At 41.3% G+C, this 18,831-nt stretch overlaps 1 protein-coding gene across 1 annotated transcript in view; it reads right to left on the bottom strand.

Moving 5' to 3' along the window:
• Positions 1 to 18,831, bottom strand: part of tmtc2b (transmembrane O-mannosyltransferase targeting cadherins 2b) — a 112,017-nt gene that overhangs the window by 51,001 nt on the left and 42,185 nt on the right. Inside the window, exon 2 of the mRNA XM_078257659.1 lies at positions 11,537 to 12,113. Within this exon, the coding sequence (XP_078113785.1) occupies positions 11,537 to 12,113 (577 nt within the window). The remainder of the gene's footprint in view (positions 1 to 11,536; positions 12,114 to 18,831) is intronic.

The raw sequence follows: 18,831 nt of genomic DNA, 5'->3' as shown, positions 1-18,831 counted from the left end.
ATAAGTAAAAACTCTTTGGATCTACACGATTCACGTGGTTGACAAATTCCCATTCAAAATGGCGATTTTCGCTGAAAAGCGACTAGTTGGCAGGTATGCTCCACTGATTGCCTGGCAAGTGTACAGTGATGATAGACTCCAGGGTAGCGATTACCCACTGTTTCCACTCTCCGTACCATATTCACCATGCAGACATGAGAGTGCTATCAGCATCCACATCAAACTCTCAGCAAGGAATGGAAATACGCGTAACAATTGTCTTACTTAAAGTGATACAATTGCTTTGCCAGACCCTCCTCCAAAGCGTGCTGAAGGAGGGTCTGGCTACTCCACATAGCATTCGAGGATGGGAGGAAAACGTGCTCTGGTTTAATGGCATTTCTATAAACCAATCAGAATCATCATGGGCGGTGCTAAACTCCGCACAGAGCCGCTGCAAAATAGTTGCCGAGAGAAAACTCAGATTGGACACATTGGAACACAGCTGTCTCAATTTCCCCTGCAGAGATCTGAGGAACAGTCAACAATAGTCCTCATAAATCCACCGAATTTAAAATTCCAACACAAAGAAAGTGGAAGGAAACGGAAAATACATGGATCCGGCAAAATTTCCTGCAGCACCGGAGCAATCCCCGAAGTGGAACGCGAAGGATATAGACTATAAAGCCTACAACATCTGCTTGTAAATGCTTTTTTTGTTTTTCTATGAATATGTTTCCGTTATGCATGCCTCCCATTGCCCATCTCCATCTCCAGACCAGAAGCGGTGTGGTGTATCCCCATGTGAGAGGCAGGTGGGTGAGGGCAGGGGGCACTAGCTGAGCCCACCAGGCCCAATCCATCACAAAGTGACAGGAGCCATTAGAGCATGGAGGAGCATCTGTGGAGCCCCAGGTAAGAATGTATTGGCTGGGCTGTGTTTTTTTTTTTACCCCATCTAATACGCAGCAAGGGTATGTATGGGTGTCATATTTGGTATGCAGGGTCTATAGGTCACACACGCAACTCGGCATGTAAACATGCACTGCACACATACATGTGTTCGGAGGGACCCCTCATCTCACATCTTCCCTCCCTGAGGTCAGGCCTTGCCGATGTCACCAGCTCCACGACAGCTGATCTCTCAGCCCAGGTAAAGTCTGTCAGCTCCGGCACCCTCCAGACACACACACACACACACACACACACACACACACACACACACACACACACACACACACACACACACACACACACACACACACACACACACACACACACACACACACACACACACACACACACACACACACAAGCAGTGACCTTGCACTAATAGCCAAAGTGTGAACAGAAAATGGGAGGTGTGATAAGATAAAGGGTGTAAGCTTGACATTCACTAAGGGCCAGCTGGGTCTCGTCCCAGATTTAGAAATTATTTTCCAGTGGCAACGTCGTTGGACGTGTGAACAAAGCGACCACAGAGGAACATCTCAAGTTTCTCCGAAGACATATCTGAGCCCCTGTGTACTCAGGAGGTCCTAAAGGATGTACAACATTGACATGACATCACCAAGATAATTCCTCTCTATCTAGTTTAAACTTTCAAAGCATCAGATTTCTGCATTGTGTCTTCAAAGGGTTGTTCTCATCATGTCAGAAGAGTGTCAGCCCCTCAGGGACTGTGGCTCATATTGTACCTGTACTGTATGTTAACAGCATTGTCTCTCCAGAGCGAAAAGAAGTCACTAACAGTTTTTCTCTCCCTGGATAAAAACGTGGACAGGGAGTGTAGCATTATGTGGGAGAGACTGTCAAACAAAAGAAAAATGGATCCTCATGACTAAACAAAGCCACACATCAGAAGGAGTCAAATTGTAGTGAAGATGTTTACATTGAATTATAGGGCCAAAAAGATTTTGTTTTTCCCATCGCTATAGAGCCTACGTTTAGGCCAATTACACTGTCCTCAATTGTCCAAACATTTATTTTATTGGTCAACTAAAAAAGAGAGAACACCTCAGTCCTCAGGACAGACGATTTATTGCATTATGCTATGGCATAAACACAGTGAGATCCGATTAAAAAGCATTCCTTCCCACACTAAATTAGGGATCTAATTGTGTTTCAGTATCACTTATTGCAAATGAGCCTATTAACTAATGCTGTGCAGGAAATGGTCTCGTAAAAAGACGTTTTTCCACATAAATTGTGGTCACGCCGCACACACTCACCTTTGCCAAATATGTTACATTTGAATGCTGTAAAGTCATTGCCTGGGAGTAGCTGGATACACAACAACACATGGCCCTCAATGCTTTAATCAAGCACAAAGGCAACTGGAGAATATCACCACTGCAAAGGTCCGCTTGAGTAAACAATTTAATGACAAGGTTTTTTTTTCCACTTTTGAAGACAGCACGTCTTGGAAAGAAGTAATTTAGAGCACACTGTAAGCTGTAGACATACACTGGCATTGGTTATCAACACTGGAAGTGCTGGTGGGTTCAACACCAAACATACAGACTAATGACTGGAGGGAGGAAAATAAATGGGTGTAATGCTTGATTAAAGGTATATAGGAGAGTATTGGTCTAAAAAGTTAAATTGCAATTAAATGCAGACACATTCGGTAAGAAATAGGGCTGGGTTTAAAAAAAAATATTTTCCAAACGCTGTCTGTAAACTAAAAGACCTAAGGAATCCATTGGTACCAACTATGTCATGCCATGTCGGAAGAGGGTTAAAAAATGCTCCAAAGATAGGCTACATTTTAGCGAGGGAAAAACTGGCATGGCTATTTTAAAGCTATAGCGTGTAGTTTCTGTTGCCCCCCCCATGAGGAATTCTAAGTAATGACAACAACACTGTTGTTGCATCCACATGACGTGATGTAATCGCGCACGTGCCCCCACCCCTCCTCCACGCAGTTACTTGTAGCCAAGGAGGACACGGAGGATTTAAAAAAACATGATGGACTCTTTAGAAGAGGCCGGAGAAATACAGAGAGAGTTGTGTGGAGCTGATAGTCATTTGGCAATGGCTTGAATGTAATGGACGTTCATTAATATAAAAAAATAAGTTACGCAGTAAAGCTTCAAAAAGGGGGTTGACCTCTCACCTCAAGATGTCTGAATGAAATGTCACTCAATACTCACTAACTGTAGAGTCTGCAGAGTTGCACTTTATTGTGTTGACTAATGTAGTGTGTTCATGTTAAATAAAAACTACATTCATGAAAATGCTACGATAATGACAATTGTCAGCTCGTTGCACGTTAGGAATTTGAGGCCTCCCTTCCAGAAAAATATACTGCTTTACAGTCTTCTTTCAACAGATAGTTGTTGTTTTGCACAGTGTTTTCCAAAGACAACCCACGCAAAGCTTATTTGCCTCCTCAATGCTCAGTAACCCATTGTGAGTTTTCCTCTTTGCTGCAAAAAAGGGATTTCTCTCCTAACACCCTATCTAGCGTGTCAGTTTGATTAATCATTACACCAGTGATTGTGGCATATTCCCTTAAAAACTTGCTATAATTTTCTTTGAGTTTTAATTGTGCAATATAAAGACTGGATGGTTGCAGCGTGCAATGTTGAAAATAAGGCCATGTAGCTTTCTATGTTCTTATTTTGTGAAAGCAACCGGCCTCATTCAGTATTTCACTGACTGTACAGTCTGTAGAGTTGCACTTTATTGTGTTGACTGCTGTAGTGTGTTCATGTTAAATAAAAACTACATTCATGAAACTGCTTTGGGGTCAATTCTTATTGTAAACACTGATACTTCTAATACTGCAGCAGGTTAGAGGGAACCTTGTACAATTGTGGAATCTCTTTCATATCCAAGCAAAATTGGTTTTGTAACTGGAATATCCCAAATCGACATTAAATCAGAAATTGTTGGGACCTTGTGAATCTGAATCGATTTGGGAAATCGGTGGCGATACCCAGCCGTAGTAAGAAAGAGGTGTTTTGTATGTTTATAATCACATACATATATGTGCGCACACACACACACACACACAGCACTACAAAGCACTATGTTTTTCTTAGAAAGGTCTTCCGAGCATGCAAAGGTTGCACCAGATCTCTTAATAAAAGCTTTCCCTGGAGTTTGGATGCCAGAGAATGCTAAGAGCTTTCACTCCAATGTCACCGTTAACCCAACGTGTGCTTATTCAATTAGTCTCGGCCTTATTGTTTCCCTCTCGCCGTCTCTCTTTTCTCTTCAATTCTTTCAGTCAGAGAAGTTCATGTACCGCTAACACGAGCAAGAAGTACTCCTAAACTTGTATTAGCTTTTCACACTGAATGCACTCTATAATGTTTAGGGCTGTCAGACGATTAAAATTTTTTAATCGCGATTAATCGCTGAAGTTCTGTAGTTAATCGCGATTAATCGCATGTTTTGTCACAATTAAAATTCTATTATTGTGCATTTTAGAACTGTTTTTAAGTACATAATAACAATGGAAAGCAATTCTTACCAGTGTATCTTGATTGGGAATCAAATGAATGCAAAGAAAGTGACTTTATGAACTTGAGTATTATTTATTTACTGTAAACAAATGTGTGAATCTGTCATTATTGCACATTTCCTACAAGTACCTAATTAAAACACGACAGCAATTGACTGAGATGTAACACTAACACGTTGCTCAGTGGCGTAACGAGCCAACACTGGGTCCCTAAACAGGATTATCAAGGCGGGCCCCCCTACTACAGCACGTGATGACGGCGCAATGTCCACGAGTAGGCTACCATCAATAGGACAGGATAGGATCATAGAGACACAGCATATAAGAGATGAGATGACTGACAAAATCAGGAGTAGCCTACGCGCACCACAACAACAACAAAAAAACACTGGTGAATGCGCACCATAACACATGAAAAAACACACAAGGGCAGTCCCTCCAGGATTTCGTGGCTTTTTTTTTAGATTGTTGCGGCCCAAAATGCCTGATTTTGCGATAAAAGTTGCGATGTCTTTTGTATGTTTGTTGCAATGAAGTTGCAGAAGACAGTGAAAGTTGCAAAAAAAGTTTTGTATAGTATAGTTTTGTATAGGGAGAATAATAATTATTACTATTAATTAATTACTCTGGGCTGAGATTTCCTAGGAACCTTACCAAAAAGGCTCAGGATGCTGCAAATGTTGGTATAATATGAAAACAGCTGGTGGATTTAAGACAAAAAATAATAATTTATTGAATGAATCAAACATGAACATATGTGTCAGTGGCTTGTTGATCTTTACATTGTTAGTTCATTTCCTATCCTGGCCTGGCCTGGGACACACATTCATACGGTTTGATAAATTACTTATTGGACTTTAACTTATCGTTGCACTTACAATAACGAGTGTAGCTGTTCTCAATTTAAGTCATCCTGTACGTCTCATCTCCGGTTTTTCCTGCATCCACTGTGTGTGATTTTGTGTGTGTCAGTCGCGGGGGGAACTCAGCAGCCCCGCTGCAGAGATCAGACAGGATGTAAACAGCACCAGCTTTCAGCGACTTTAAAGTGAAAAAACGTTACAGCGTACATTGATGTTAAAATGTTTACAGGTTGGCAGGACGGTCTGAAATGTTCTGCACGGTCTTTGGTTGTACGATTTGTTGGTAAATGTGAGGTGTTCGAGTCACACACGTGAAGAGAACGGTCTCTGAAACAAGGAAATGAATTTGACCCGTTCTCACTCCCGCTTGGTCAGTGGCCAAATGCGATAGGGGGTCCCGGCTGTCAATCAATATCTTCCAGTCACGCGGGCCCCTGATTGGTCCGGGCCCGTAAGCACCGCTTACCCTGCTTACCGATAGTTACGTGTCTGACGTTGCTTATACAGTACAAACAAAATGGTCCAAAAACCAGACATTTAACCTTTACATTTTTAACAAGGATTGAGAACAATTGACTGAGATGTAACACTAACAACCACCGTTAAGGCAAACGAGTGCAAAGTCCAGCCAGAGTCAATATAGTGTTTAGTAACTCCTAAATAATTGTGATTACTCACTGACGTCCAGTGATCACCGGTTAATGAGACAGCGTTTGCACTTGGCAACAGTTCCAGTTTAGCTGCTTTCTCCGTGTCATACAGGCTGTGTACGGTGAAACTACTGTCCATCTCGATGGCAGTGTATAAGACGGGTCAGAATATGCCAACCATAGCACTTCTTTAAGACCCGAGTCCTCTACGATGCTGACAGGTCTGCAGTTAGTTGCCACCCATTTTGCAAGAGCTGTAGTAATTTTTTGGGATTTGGTTTCATCCACAGGTCGGCAAGTAGCACTCTCCAAAATAGTGCTTTGCCTGAGCCCGCTAGCATCAAACTGCGTCACGTTAATATGCTTAGCTCGTAGGTGGTAGCTCAAGCTTGACGTGCTTCGGTGATATTTTAATTCGGCTTTACACAATGTGCATATGGCTTTCGACTTGTCTACTGAGCCGTCCGGGAGTTTTTTTAAAAGAAAAGCGCCATTCAGAAGTGTGTTGCTGCTGTCTTTCTCCATGCCGGCAGCCTGCCTGCATTCTGCAGTAGAAGATGCGTTATGTAGAAGTACGGCAGCGCCAAAGGGTCAAAATAGTAGCCCTTAGGCACGACGCAAAGCCGAGTGAAGTGTAAAATAAATTAATCGCATGCCGGCATGCGATTAAAGAATAAATAATCGCATTGCGTCGGCCCTTAATCGCATCGCGATTAACGCGTTAACGCTGACAGCCCTAATAATGTTTAATATTCACAAAATCTATTGGCAAATATAAAGTTGGCATGCGTTAGTCTAATCCCTTCTAGGACTGTGTATTGCCTAAGGGACAATTACGTTTGATGAATGGAAAAATTGGATCCATGTAAGCTCTGAAGCTGACATCACACAGAAAAAAAGCCTGCAAGAACACATGCACAGCACACAAACAAATTACAGTCCATTCAAACTGACAATATAATCTGACCTAATTTAAATACTGCATGCTTTAATGTCAGATGTCTCCGAAGGTATTATTTTCTCGCTTTATTTTTCTACACATATTAATTGTAGCGCATGCCTCTTTTGTTCCAAGATCTGTTATTCGATGTATAGCCATTGAATAAATCAAGATCATTTCCATGCATTACCTCTTCCCTGTGATTTGTATGCAGAGAGTCTACAGTTAAAGTCTTGATGAAATGAGTTATAAACCTACATGGAATTACAGTGAAGCTCCCAGTCCCGCCCGCCTATAACCTTTAAACCGCACACAGAAGCTGTAATGACACAATGGGAGATTTGCAGCAGATATAAAACTCTAATGTAATTGACTGTGCGCCACGATCGGATAAGCAGGCCCATTTCACCATTTCCAACGTTAAATGTCAAATGACTTCAGCGGAGTGGAGAGCGTGGTGATAAAAGGCAGCGCCGGCCCACTGTGGCCTGTCAGTCACGCAACAGGCTGGGCTCTTTAGTCTGACTCAAGAATGGGTTTTATGTACTCCAAACAAAGAAAAAGCTGGGACATGGTGACAGCTGCTTTTTCATGCTTTTATGCATATACCTCTTATCACAGAACATTAATGCTACAATGCTGCTTTCCTATTCATATACGAGTTTGGGGTGACCAAGTTTTCAGCACCTGATAGATCTCAAGCCCTGACTTTCCTGATTCATTTTCCCTGTGATCGTTTCCAGCTCTGTACACAACTAATGTTCATGCAGGCGGTTGAAGGCTCAACTTGCCCTGAGGAATAACTCCCTTTGCTTATCATCAGTCAAAGTGACTGCCTCACTCCGCAGAGACAAAGAGAGACAAATGTGCACACTGCCGTAGTGGACTGTTTGCCATGAGGGTAACAGATTGGGTCACAATACTCATACATATGGATCTATGATCATAGAGCACTATTACATTACAGGTAGACAAAAAAACCTCCCAAGTTAACATGATTGACGTGATGATGACAGCTCTCTGTCTGGGCTCCCTTTCATGTTGTCTGTGGTGCAACTAAATGAAATGCTACGATAATGACAATTGTCAGCTCCAAGTTGCACGTTAGGAATTTGAAGCCTCCCGTCCAGAAAAATATACTGCTTTACAGTCTTCTTTCAACAGAAAGTTTGTTGTTTTGCACAGTTTTCTAAAAAAACAACACACACGCAAAGCTTATTTGCCTCCTCAATGCTCAGTAACCCATTGTGAGTTTTCCTCTTTGCTGCAAAACAGGGATTTATCTCCTAACACCCTATCTAGCGTGTCAGTTTGATTAATCATTACACCAGTGATTGTGGCATATTCACTTAAAACTTGTTGCGCATGACAGTGACTATAATTTTCTTTGAGTTTTAATTGTGCAATATAAAGACTGAATGGTTGCAGCGTGCAATGTTGAAAATAAGGCCATGCAGCTTTCTATGTTCTTATTTTGTGAAAGCAAACGGCCTCATCAGTGGTTTTGTCAAGGTTCATTCAGTATTTCACCTTACTAAATAATATGTTTTTGCTAAAGCTTCCACATTCACAATATAACCATCAACACTGTCCATCTTACAAATGACTTTAAAGCGATGACATCTGTTTGCTGTAGCTGTTATAGAACACCCATAACACTGCTTTAACTAGAAAAGGCTTGATTATTCGATAAACGGTGCCGTTAGCTGAACAGATTATAAAGCTTTGAGGCTAATTTGTGATTTTAGGACATAGAACAACATTGCATTTAACTTGCTGGTAAAGAATTTTAAGAGGCCTAAAAAATCTTGCAACAAAGGTTCAATCGGTGGTAAAAATCTTGGGTGTGACCAGGAGTGCAATTTTTTCAAACTGGGAAATAAAGCAAAGTTCAGACCATACTGTATCTTTAGCACTATGCGATACAAAGAGATTGATTCATGCTTTGGTCTTCTCTTGTCTAGACTATTGAAATCCTCTTTTAACTGGACGACCTAAGACATGGAAGAGATTTTAGCGGCATCACAGTGGCTCCCTGTCCCTTTAACAATCTTATAACTAGTTAACAAGGCTCTGAATGTTTTAGCACATTCATTTTTAGTTGACTGTCTCTCCTTCTATGCTCCCAGCTCCTGCCTTATAAGGCTCATCAAACGTCACAGCAATAAATAGACCGTTAAGATAAGAAGTATAAGCCTTTACTTATTATTGACCAAAACTGTGGAACTGTAAACATTCGACACGCAATGTGCAACTGTTAATTCCTTCGAGAAACATCTTAAGACTTTTAAATCTTGCTTTTATGTAGTTTCTTGTTGCCACACTTATCTTAACTGAAAAAAAAAAATAATAATAATAATAATATATATATATACACATACATACATATATACATACATACACACACAAATATATATATATATATACATACATACATACACTGAACAAAATTATAAACGCAACACTTTTGTTTTTGCCCCCATTTTTTCATGAGCTGAACTCAAAGATCTAATACTTTTTTTTTTGCTTTTGATTTCCATTGTTAATATGTATTTAAAAACAGTTCTGAAATGCAAAATAATAGAATTTTAATCATATGATAAAACATGCGATTAATCATGATTAACTATAGAAATTCAGCGATTAAAAAAACATTTATCGTTTGACAGCCCTAATATATATATATATATTTTACACAAATACAACAAAGCATCAGGGCATCAGAAATGCAGCACTGGAATTCAGAAGCTACACTGGACGTGCCGTGCTGTAGCAGAAGACATCTGCCCCTGGAGATGCTTGCCAATTTAGTTAACCACGATGGCAAGCCATGAAAGACATCTGTAGGGCTTGCTCCATGCCAGAAGTGTAACTATCTTCCAGTCCGTTTTTTTTAACCCCTAAGACAATTGGCTCAGCAGGCTTTGTGGATTTTCCATCAAAAAGGTTGAAAAACTGTCAGCTATGAGGCATCATGTCCCTTGGCCCTTTCGGCCCTGTTTCCTCTCTAGTCTAGCCATGCCTGACAAGCCATCAGAAGGCCTGTCTGCCTGTGGCAATGAATGTGCCATACTCCAGAGGACACAGGGAGTCAGATAAGGCTTAAATCATGAGAAGACAGCAGCAGAGGCCTTCACTCTTCATTTACATACTATGCTCTCTAATTCTCTAAATCCAGCTTCTTACATGTGAATATTTTCAGGTTTCTTCACTCCCAAATGACAGTAAACTGAATTTCTTTGAGTTGTGGACAAAACAAGACTTTTGAGGTCATCTTGGGCTTTGGAAAACACTGATCGACACTGACATTTTTCACAATTTTCTGACATTTTATAGACCAAAAAAGTAATCGATTAATCGAGAAAATAATCGACAGATTAATCGACTATGAAAATAATCATTAGTTGCCGCCCTTATTTTCTCTCTTTGCTTCTATTTCAGTGTCTGTCTCTCTTAGTTCAGCCTCTTTCCTTGCTGACCCCTATCCCTCCTTGCCACTCGACATATCTTTAAGTGTTGTTCTTTGTTGGGGCGTGCCAGATAGCCACCCTCTCATTGGCTGCTCTTGAGCCCTTTTGTTGAGATTTCTGCACACGTCTTGTTGAATTTGTTATGATGGGTAGTGAGTTGTGGATGTCACATTGACTAGACAGCAAACAGTAAATACTTCTGACAGCAGCTGTTGGAGAAAAAGGCTAGTCAATAGCTGAATGCTTCAAAAGCGACAAGAGAATATAAAATGGCCATCACTCTTTGTTTTCTCAGAGATTTCTTTTGAAACATGTTTTCATTTTCTTCTCTTTCTCTTGCAGTGTGCAATGTGAAACCCCCAGAGACACAAAGTGATTTGTTCTGAACTTCTCATCATTTAAAAAAAAAAATGTTTAAAAAAAGATATGTGTTTCAAAATGATAAACACGGAACAATTAGCTGTACATTCTCACATTAAGCTTGGTTTAATTGACTTGTTATTGGATAAACTGAATCCTAATTTAGATGTTTAGAATTTTGATTGAAAAAAATGATGTAACTGTTTAAGGTTGAGCCATTTCAAGGGACAGATTAGGATTCAAACAAAGGCATGATATCTTGAATTATAGGTCTGGACCTTAAATGTGGAACAGGCCAGTTTGCTGTGGGTTTGCGCATTTAGTCCCAAGGCCAAAAGGGGTAAAAATTTACATTTTAATTGATTACAACTTCAGCAATCCACTCCTTCCTACCAATTACCATAATGATCAATTACATTCCTCTCAGATTACCCATTGATACATGCATTAATAAATATACATGGGTATGGCTATACAACAGCAGTAGTGTTTGTTCCCTCTGCACAAACACAAAAAAAACCTTCTGTTTGCTTTCTTTTCCTAACACTTTCTTTCCTTGCATTTAATGGAAAACACACAAATCTGACCTGAATGACACAGCTGTGCATACACTCGCTAAGGTTTTTCAAATTATATTGTGATGAAAAGCAAACGAAACGCACACATATAGGGCACGCACACCTATATATACATATATCAACTTTCCAATGCTGTTTGCCAGATTCCCAGTCAGGGAGCGGGTGCAGGAAATAAGATACATGTGAAAAAGCAGCACCACGGGGCGAGAACAAACTGGTTACCTTGTAGAGGAGCATGATGACCTGTCGCAACTTGAGCTTGTGGAAAACGCAAACGTCGTACAGCGCCGATACAGCCAGGACGGTCACTCCGAGCTCCTTCCACAGCATGCTGCATGCAGCGCAGCCCAGGCTGCCCAGGAACCAGGCCACAAGCCGCCAGGGCCCGGCGTGGCCCCGCAGCCTACAGTGGCGCATGTAGCACAGCAGGGACAGCAAGAAAAACAGGGCGGCCCCTTCATCCGCCCGGCCCACCACCCCTGCCACCGCCTCGGTGTGGATGGGGTGAGATGCGAATAGCAGGCCGGCCAGCAGGCTCCACAGGCCTCCTCCAAGCAGCAGGCGAGCCAGGGAGGTAAACAGGCCTGTCACAGCCCCGTGGAGAACCACGTTAACCAGGTGGTAGCCCCAGGGCTCCAGCCCACCCACAGCGTGGTTGAGGCGGAAGGAAAGGGTGCAGAGGGGCCTGTAAGACTTATGGCTGCCACTGTGTGTGAGCAAGGTGCCCCAGAAGTCATCGTAGAAGATATTTGTCCAGGGGGTCTCTGGAAGCAGGTCCTGGTTAGTCTTGATTGCACGGCTGTAAAGAAAAACAAAAAAAGGTTAGGAAAGGACTTATGGGTACAAAAAAAAACAACACAATGTATATACTGTAGATTGAAAGATCAAATCAATATTGATACTGTACTGAATGCTCACATTTCCGTCAATTCAATTAATGTCACACTGCCTAACCGCCCTGCCACATTCAATAAAAGTGCTACATCTGAACGCAGTGTTTATTAGGGCTGGTTGATATCCTTTTGTCCTGATTTGATTCTTTCACGAAACATGGGTTCGTCGATTTGTATTGTGATATTTATTTATTGCGATTCTAGAAGTATTGCGATTCGATAGTATTAAGATAGTAATTTTCTTTTCCTTCTTTAACAAAAACAAAAGATGAATCCCAAAACTTCTAGAGACAATATATCATGAGACATTTTTCTAAAAAGAATGCTCATTGCGTGTCAGTCAGTCTGACATTTATTTCATTTGTAAAGAAGTAAATAACATCTGCTTTCATTCTGTTTAGCTGGAAATGGATATGATGTACCGTTTAAAACAGAAAATATTTAGGTCAATCATTGGTAAAAAAAAAATATCGATTCTAGGAAAGAATCGATTTAAAAAACTGTCGCAAAAAAAAAAAATCACGATACATATGTGAATCGATTTTTTTCCCACCCCTAGTGTTTATGGTATACAGTATTTCTACTGGCAGTCCACTGCAGATTCTCTGAGGGGGATGTACAGCCATTCTGCACCAGTGCGCACTAAGCAGAAAATATAGGTTGCTATGAAATAAAACTTTGCATTTGCTTACAGCTTTTCCCAGAGAGTGCGGTCATGTGGCATTTACAAACAGAACATTTAGAGGGCGAGCTTCAAACTCTGGGCAGCTTTGTCACCACAGCCACAGCTCTTACAGCTGTGGACTTGTGGATTAAGCAAGAGCACCACACCCTTAACCCACAAACAAATACATGCATGAAGTAGGGGAACGCCATGTTGGCATAATGCAGCTTGGAGAGAAGGCGACCGGAGGTGACAATGGACATGGCAGCTGAGTTTGTTTTGGGACGACGGAGCAAAATGGAAAGATATGTCCACGGTTAAAAACATTTCTAAACAACAAATGTGTACTTTCAGCCTTTCTTGGCAGGCATGCCCGCTAAGTAAGGGCCCAGTTAGACCTCCCCTCTGTCAATAATGAACCTGCTTGACCTAACCCTAATGCTGCTACATCAGTGGCAAGCTGTGCGTGTCAGTGGCTGAGGGGGGTGGCCAGCAAGGGTCAAGGGAGAGGGAAAAAAAGAAGGCATGTTTCTCCCTACAGGTGTCCTTAAATGCAAAATGTTTTTCCTATCTTCTTCTGCCACGATGCAAGGTGTCTGCCGCAGTGACAGGCCTCTGCTGCTTTAAACAGAGATGGTGCTGCTGATGATTCGAAGTCAACAGAATGAGCCTCCGCAGAGACAAGGTTGTTGGCAATGGCAGAGCAGAGGTGTTATTAAAAGTGTGACAGATGGGACATGACACGGAATAACAAGCCGCGTGCACCAGGTTGTACACGTCACAATTAACACACTCAATAAATTCAAAGACAGACAGGTGTAGCAAAAAATGGGAGGGAGCCATAGAGAGTGCAACACAAGAAGAACATTATTTTTTATCTGTGTATGAAATACAAATGAATGTGAGAAAAATGGATAAATCAAAAAAACAGATGGCTTAAGAGTAATGATCCGCTCCCTCAGCTGTTCTGAAGCTCTTAAGTACAACACTTTATCTTGGCAACTGACACCTCTCAATACCAGAAAGCTCATGGGGAGTTTGGTGTTGCACAACGGGGAATGCAGCATTCATCAAATCACAAAATGAAGTGGCTCTCTCTGAGAAGGGTGAGCAAAAATAGCCCATCTTAAGATGGATCTAAGGGAAAGAAATACTACCTGGCCTCAGGATGTTGAAAGGAGCATAGAATTAATCAGCTGGGATATAATAACAATGCCTTGGATGTCAGCGCACAGATGATTGGGTTTCTCTAACTTCTCTCAGACTGACGGAGGCTCCAGCCCTCCACCAGCAGGATTAAGAGTCGGTAGCCCAACTCTCCACTCCATGACTCAGATATGCCAGTTTATTTTTTCTGGCCCATTTGTCAAATGAGATCTTCATTCCGCCGCAAGATGCTCACATAAGAGGCATTATGGTTCAATTATATCTCAAAGCCGTTTTGGAGACAAGTGTGCGCTCTTTTTCCACTGCACAGTGCGGTGGAGCCCATGAGGCCAGATACATTATATATTGCCCTAAAACCACACTAGATTTTTCTGGCAGCAAAAGCACAGACAAAAAGCCAGTGCCACTCACTCAGAAGCCCACTTCGCTTACAGCCTTGGCTTCCTGTGTCGCCGTCCATGAGGTTCACCTCTCAGATAGTCTCCTGCTTTTATGTCACAGAGGCAGACAAGCAGCGAATGCATTGTGGGTGACAAGCAGAGAATTGAGGAACGCAGAGAAAGAGGGAGTGGAACCTCTTAATCCACTTTGCATCAACTACTCAGAGCGGGTGAATGGGAAACACCCACAGCTGAATTAACACATTTGCATCACAGCCCAGCGAGTTTGGCATTGCCAGACCTTCCTCCACAGCGCTGTGGAGGAAGGTCTGGTTGATCCACACAACATTCTGGGATAGGAGAAAAATGTGCTCTGGTTTAATGGCATTTCTTTAAACCAATCACAATCGTCTTGGGCGGTGCTAAGCGCCAGACGGAGCAACGGTGCCTCTGCAAAGCAGCCTCGGGAAGGAACTTGTTTTGGTGGAACGTGTGTACGTTCAAAGGTTGTTTTAGTCGTGCGACAGAAAACTCAGATTGGACAGATAGTCTAGCTAGCTGTCTGGATTTACCCTGCAGAGATCTGAGGAGCAGTTAACCATAGTCCTCATAAATCGACCGGAGTTTAGAATGCCAACACAAAGAAAGCGGAAGTTGACGAACCTCCAGCCGAAAAATTAGGGACATCTGCCCAAACCTCCAGCGGCACCAGAACTATCCCGTAAATGAAACGTCGTCGATATAGACTACAGTCCAACTAGTCATGGGCAGTCTACCCAATCTATAGAAAATCATCAAACCACTGCAGGTCTTGATCATCGTCATTAGACCCTGCTCCTCTACCAGCTAAGAGGCCAGCTGGAGAGGTAGATTGAGTTTCTGCGGATGGCCCGGCCCATTTCTCAGTAGAGCTGGAGGCAGGGAGGACCTCTCTGTGCACTGCAAACCAGCCGGCAGCACATTCCTCCCCCGGCTGCGCGCCTGTACGCCGACTCCCACAGGAACGAGGGGATCGTGTGGCCACTAATAAGAGGAGCCCCTGAAAAACTGCTCCACCTCACATTGCTCTGTCTCGATCATGAACGTCGTGCTGCCAGCCTCAATTGTTCCACAACTTGTCTGGAGCCTAATCTGTCACAATGTGTTTGCTTGTCACAGTGTGGACTGAAACAGGGGCTGACGTGAGAAACTAAACTTTTACCCTTCTTTAGAATTATATATTAAAGGGCTTGTTTACTTATATACAGTATGGAAATGCAAGGGGGATAATGCTATTATGTAAGCTTTCTGTGCCTATGCATCATACTGTACACAATACCGCTAATTGGAATAACTGTGGTGAACCCTACTAATGTTAACAAAAGAACTTGCTCAACTGAACATTTTTAGAAATGTGTTACATGAAATCACGAAAAACAAAGACGTGAACAGAAAAAGCTTAATAGTCAACAGTCAAAAAGCTTTCTCATGTTTAAGTTATTCTTTGTTCTGGATCAAATTATTATTTCTTACCTTGACCCCAAAAGAGCCTTGCTTTTTATTCCTCTGCTATGTAATTTATCATTTGCATAAATGAGCCTCTAATGAAGCACAATTTCTTACGCAGAGCTGTAGACCATGTCATTATAAACCCAGAGTAAAACAATTTTCTATCAGGGCGTACCCGTAAACCCTTTTTGCTGAGTTGAAAAGCATTTCCATGAGAAATGCTCCTGCTATCTCCTTGTCTGAGAAATAATCCTGTGAGAGCTAACCTCTTTACCCCTGGAACAATTTCACTTATAATATGAAGGCGCCAGCAGGGTGGAGAAAACTGCAATGAATACGGGATCCCACGGAAAGAGACTATCTAAAATTGAAGATTGATTGGCTTTGAGTCTAAGCAGTGGGTGCACACACAGGAGATGAGACTGGATATTAGAAAGGAGATTGAAAAACCAAGGACATGTCATCAGAATGTGCCCTTTACAACTACTCAATGAATTTGAGATGGAGCTGTGGGTGAAATGGAGACGTACAGTCTTGTGAAAAAATTAGGACACCCATGCTAAAGTTGACTAAAAAGAGGAATAAAAAAAAATAATCTTTTGGAAACTGATCTTAATGCCTTAATAAAAAAAAAAGAGGAAAAATCCAATCTTTAAGGACACCAATTTTCTTTGTGATTGAATGTATCGTAAATAAATAAATGTTCTTCCTTAAAATACAGGGGGCATAAGTGAGTACACCCCTATGTTAAATTCCTATAGAGGCAGGCAGATTATTATTATTAAAGGCCAGTTATTTCATGGATCCAGGATACTATGCATCCTGATAAAGTTCCCTTGGCCTTTGGAATTAAAATAGCCCCACATCATCACATGCCCTTCACCATACCTAGAGATTGGCATGGGGTACTTTCCATAAAATCATCTCTCAATGCAAATCAAACCAGCTATTAGGCTAACTGAAATAAAACCATGCCAATCTCTAGGTATGGTGAAGGGTATGTGATGATGTGGGGCTATTTTAATTCCAAAGGCCAAGGGAACTTTATCAGGATGCATAGTATCCTGGATCCATGAAATAACTGGCCTTTAAAAATAAAAATCTGCCTGCCTCTATGGGAATTTAACATAGGGGTGTACTTACTTATGCCCCCTGTATGTTAAGGAAGAACATTTATTTATTTACGATACATTATTCATTCACAAAGAAAATTGGTGTCCTTAAATATTGGATATTTCCTCTTTGTTTTTTAATTAAGGCATTAAGATCAATTTCCAAAAGATGATTTTTTTATTCCTCTTTTTAGTCAACTTTAGCATGGGTGTCCTAATTTGTTCACATGACTGTATAACCAGAATAAAATCTTTTTAAAATCCTCCAAAGCATGAAGCAAAAGTACATGAAAATAAGCAAACTATTGTCACCAATGAATGCATTATGCTGGGTCATCTATCCGGGAAAGAATAGGATTTAAAGGTACAGTACAGTGTACACAGTGTATAATAGTACAGACTAACTTTATATTGAAACAATGACGAGAAAGTGAGCCCTTTAAAATACAAGGCTTATAAAGATTTCCACTTGTGACAGCATATGAAAAGAAAATCAACTCTGGTGGGAGTTTGGCGAAAGTGATCGAAGGTCTGCCAACTATATGTCATCACCCGGCTTCAATATCTGAAAGAGGCACAGTGGTATTTTTAGACTGCCCACAGAGACATCGAGGTAGCCCGCTCAATGTTTCCGGCAAACTCTTTTGTCTAATGTTTCTTCCCATGGGCATGCTAGCAGGTCATTAATGGCCTACCTCCACTTCACTCACACACTTAAAGTACCTTATATGGAAAAAACAAAGTATTTCCCTAAGGCCAAGCGTACATATTCCATTGGTTTTCTTTACTAAAATGTTGTATAACTAAGGTAATAAATTAAAAAATAATGTCTAAACATAATTGTAATAGCCTAGTTAAAATAATATTTATGCTCTCAAATCTTTTCATGAAATGAAAGATAAATAATGCCCTATTTTGTGCCTTTGGACTGCTGTGATTAATGTATTCAGTAGCATTGGAAAAGCAATCCACCTCTCAATAATCTCATTTGAATACATCAATTATTAATTTGTAGGGTGATGAGATGAAATACACCCAGATGGGGGGAAATAATTTGCCAAATGAGAGGGGGAAAATCACTATTTTGGGGCATTGTTACAAATAGCTTCCTAAAGCACGGGTATATGGATGAGACTTGCCAGCCACCAGCAATGGACACCAAACAAGATAAAATGTATTTAAGCATTAACATTTTACGACTAGCTCAGCCAGGGAGAAAAAAAAGGCACCTGGGTCCCATTCAACATGGAGTAAAAGTCCAAATTTGTTTTGGCTTACTTTCAGAGCTCTCCATTTCTGTATCTTCAGGCTAAAATGTAATTAATAACTCTAGTATTAAAGTGTCACTGAATGTTTTGATATTGTAGCTTGAACAAGAGGGAAGCGCAGTGAATGAAAGACGAGGAAGGCTAAGAGAGGACAGGGAAAGTGGTTGTGGGGTAGCTCACTGTAGCCAGCACACCACCACGGAGACCGCCGTAAAATCCCTATTGTCACGAATGAATGGCTGCTTTCTTACTTTCGACATATGCGATTAGTAAGCCCATAATAAAAGCTCTTTATAAAAGAAAACAGCCTCAGGGAAGCGCTGATTAGCATTTTGTTTTTAGCTAGGCAGAGGAAAAATGTCATGCTATTTCATTTGTATTTATTGACCTGAAAATAGCAGATGTTCTGTAAATGTCTGAGTGAGAACTATAACATTTTTCTTCATCCTTTTCGCCCCCATCAAACTAACCAGTTATATTCATTTACAGTAGAGGAAAAAAAATGTTGGCTATGCTGTCTTTTTCCCCTTCCGTTCCTGAGAGCA

The sequence above is a fragment of the Sander vitreus genome, chromosome 8 (assembly GCF_031162955.1).
Source record: "Sander vitreus isolate 19-12246 chromosome 8, sanVit1, whole genome shotgun sequence".
Classification (NCBI taxonomy): domain Eukaryota; kingdom Metazoa; phylum Chordata; class Actinopteri; order Perciformes; family Percidae; genus Sander; species Sander vitreus.
This window is presented reverse-complemented; position numbering and strand designations above follow the sequence as displayed.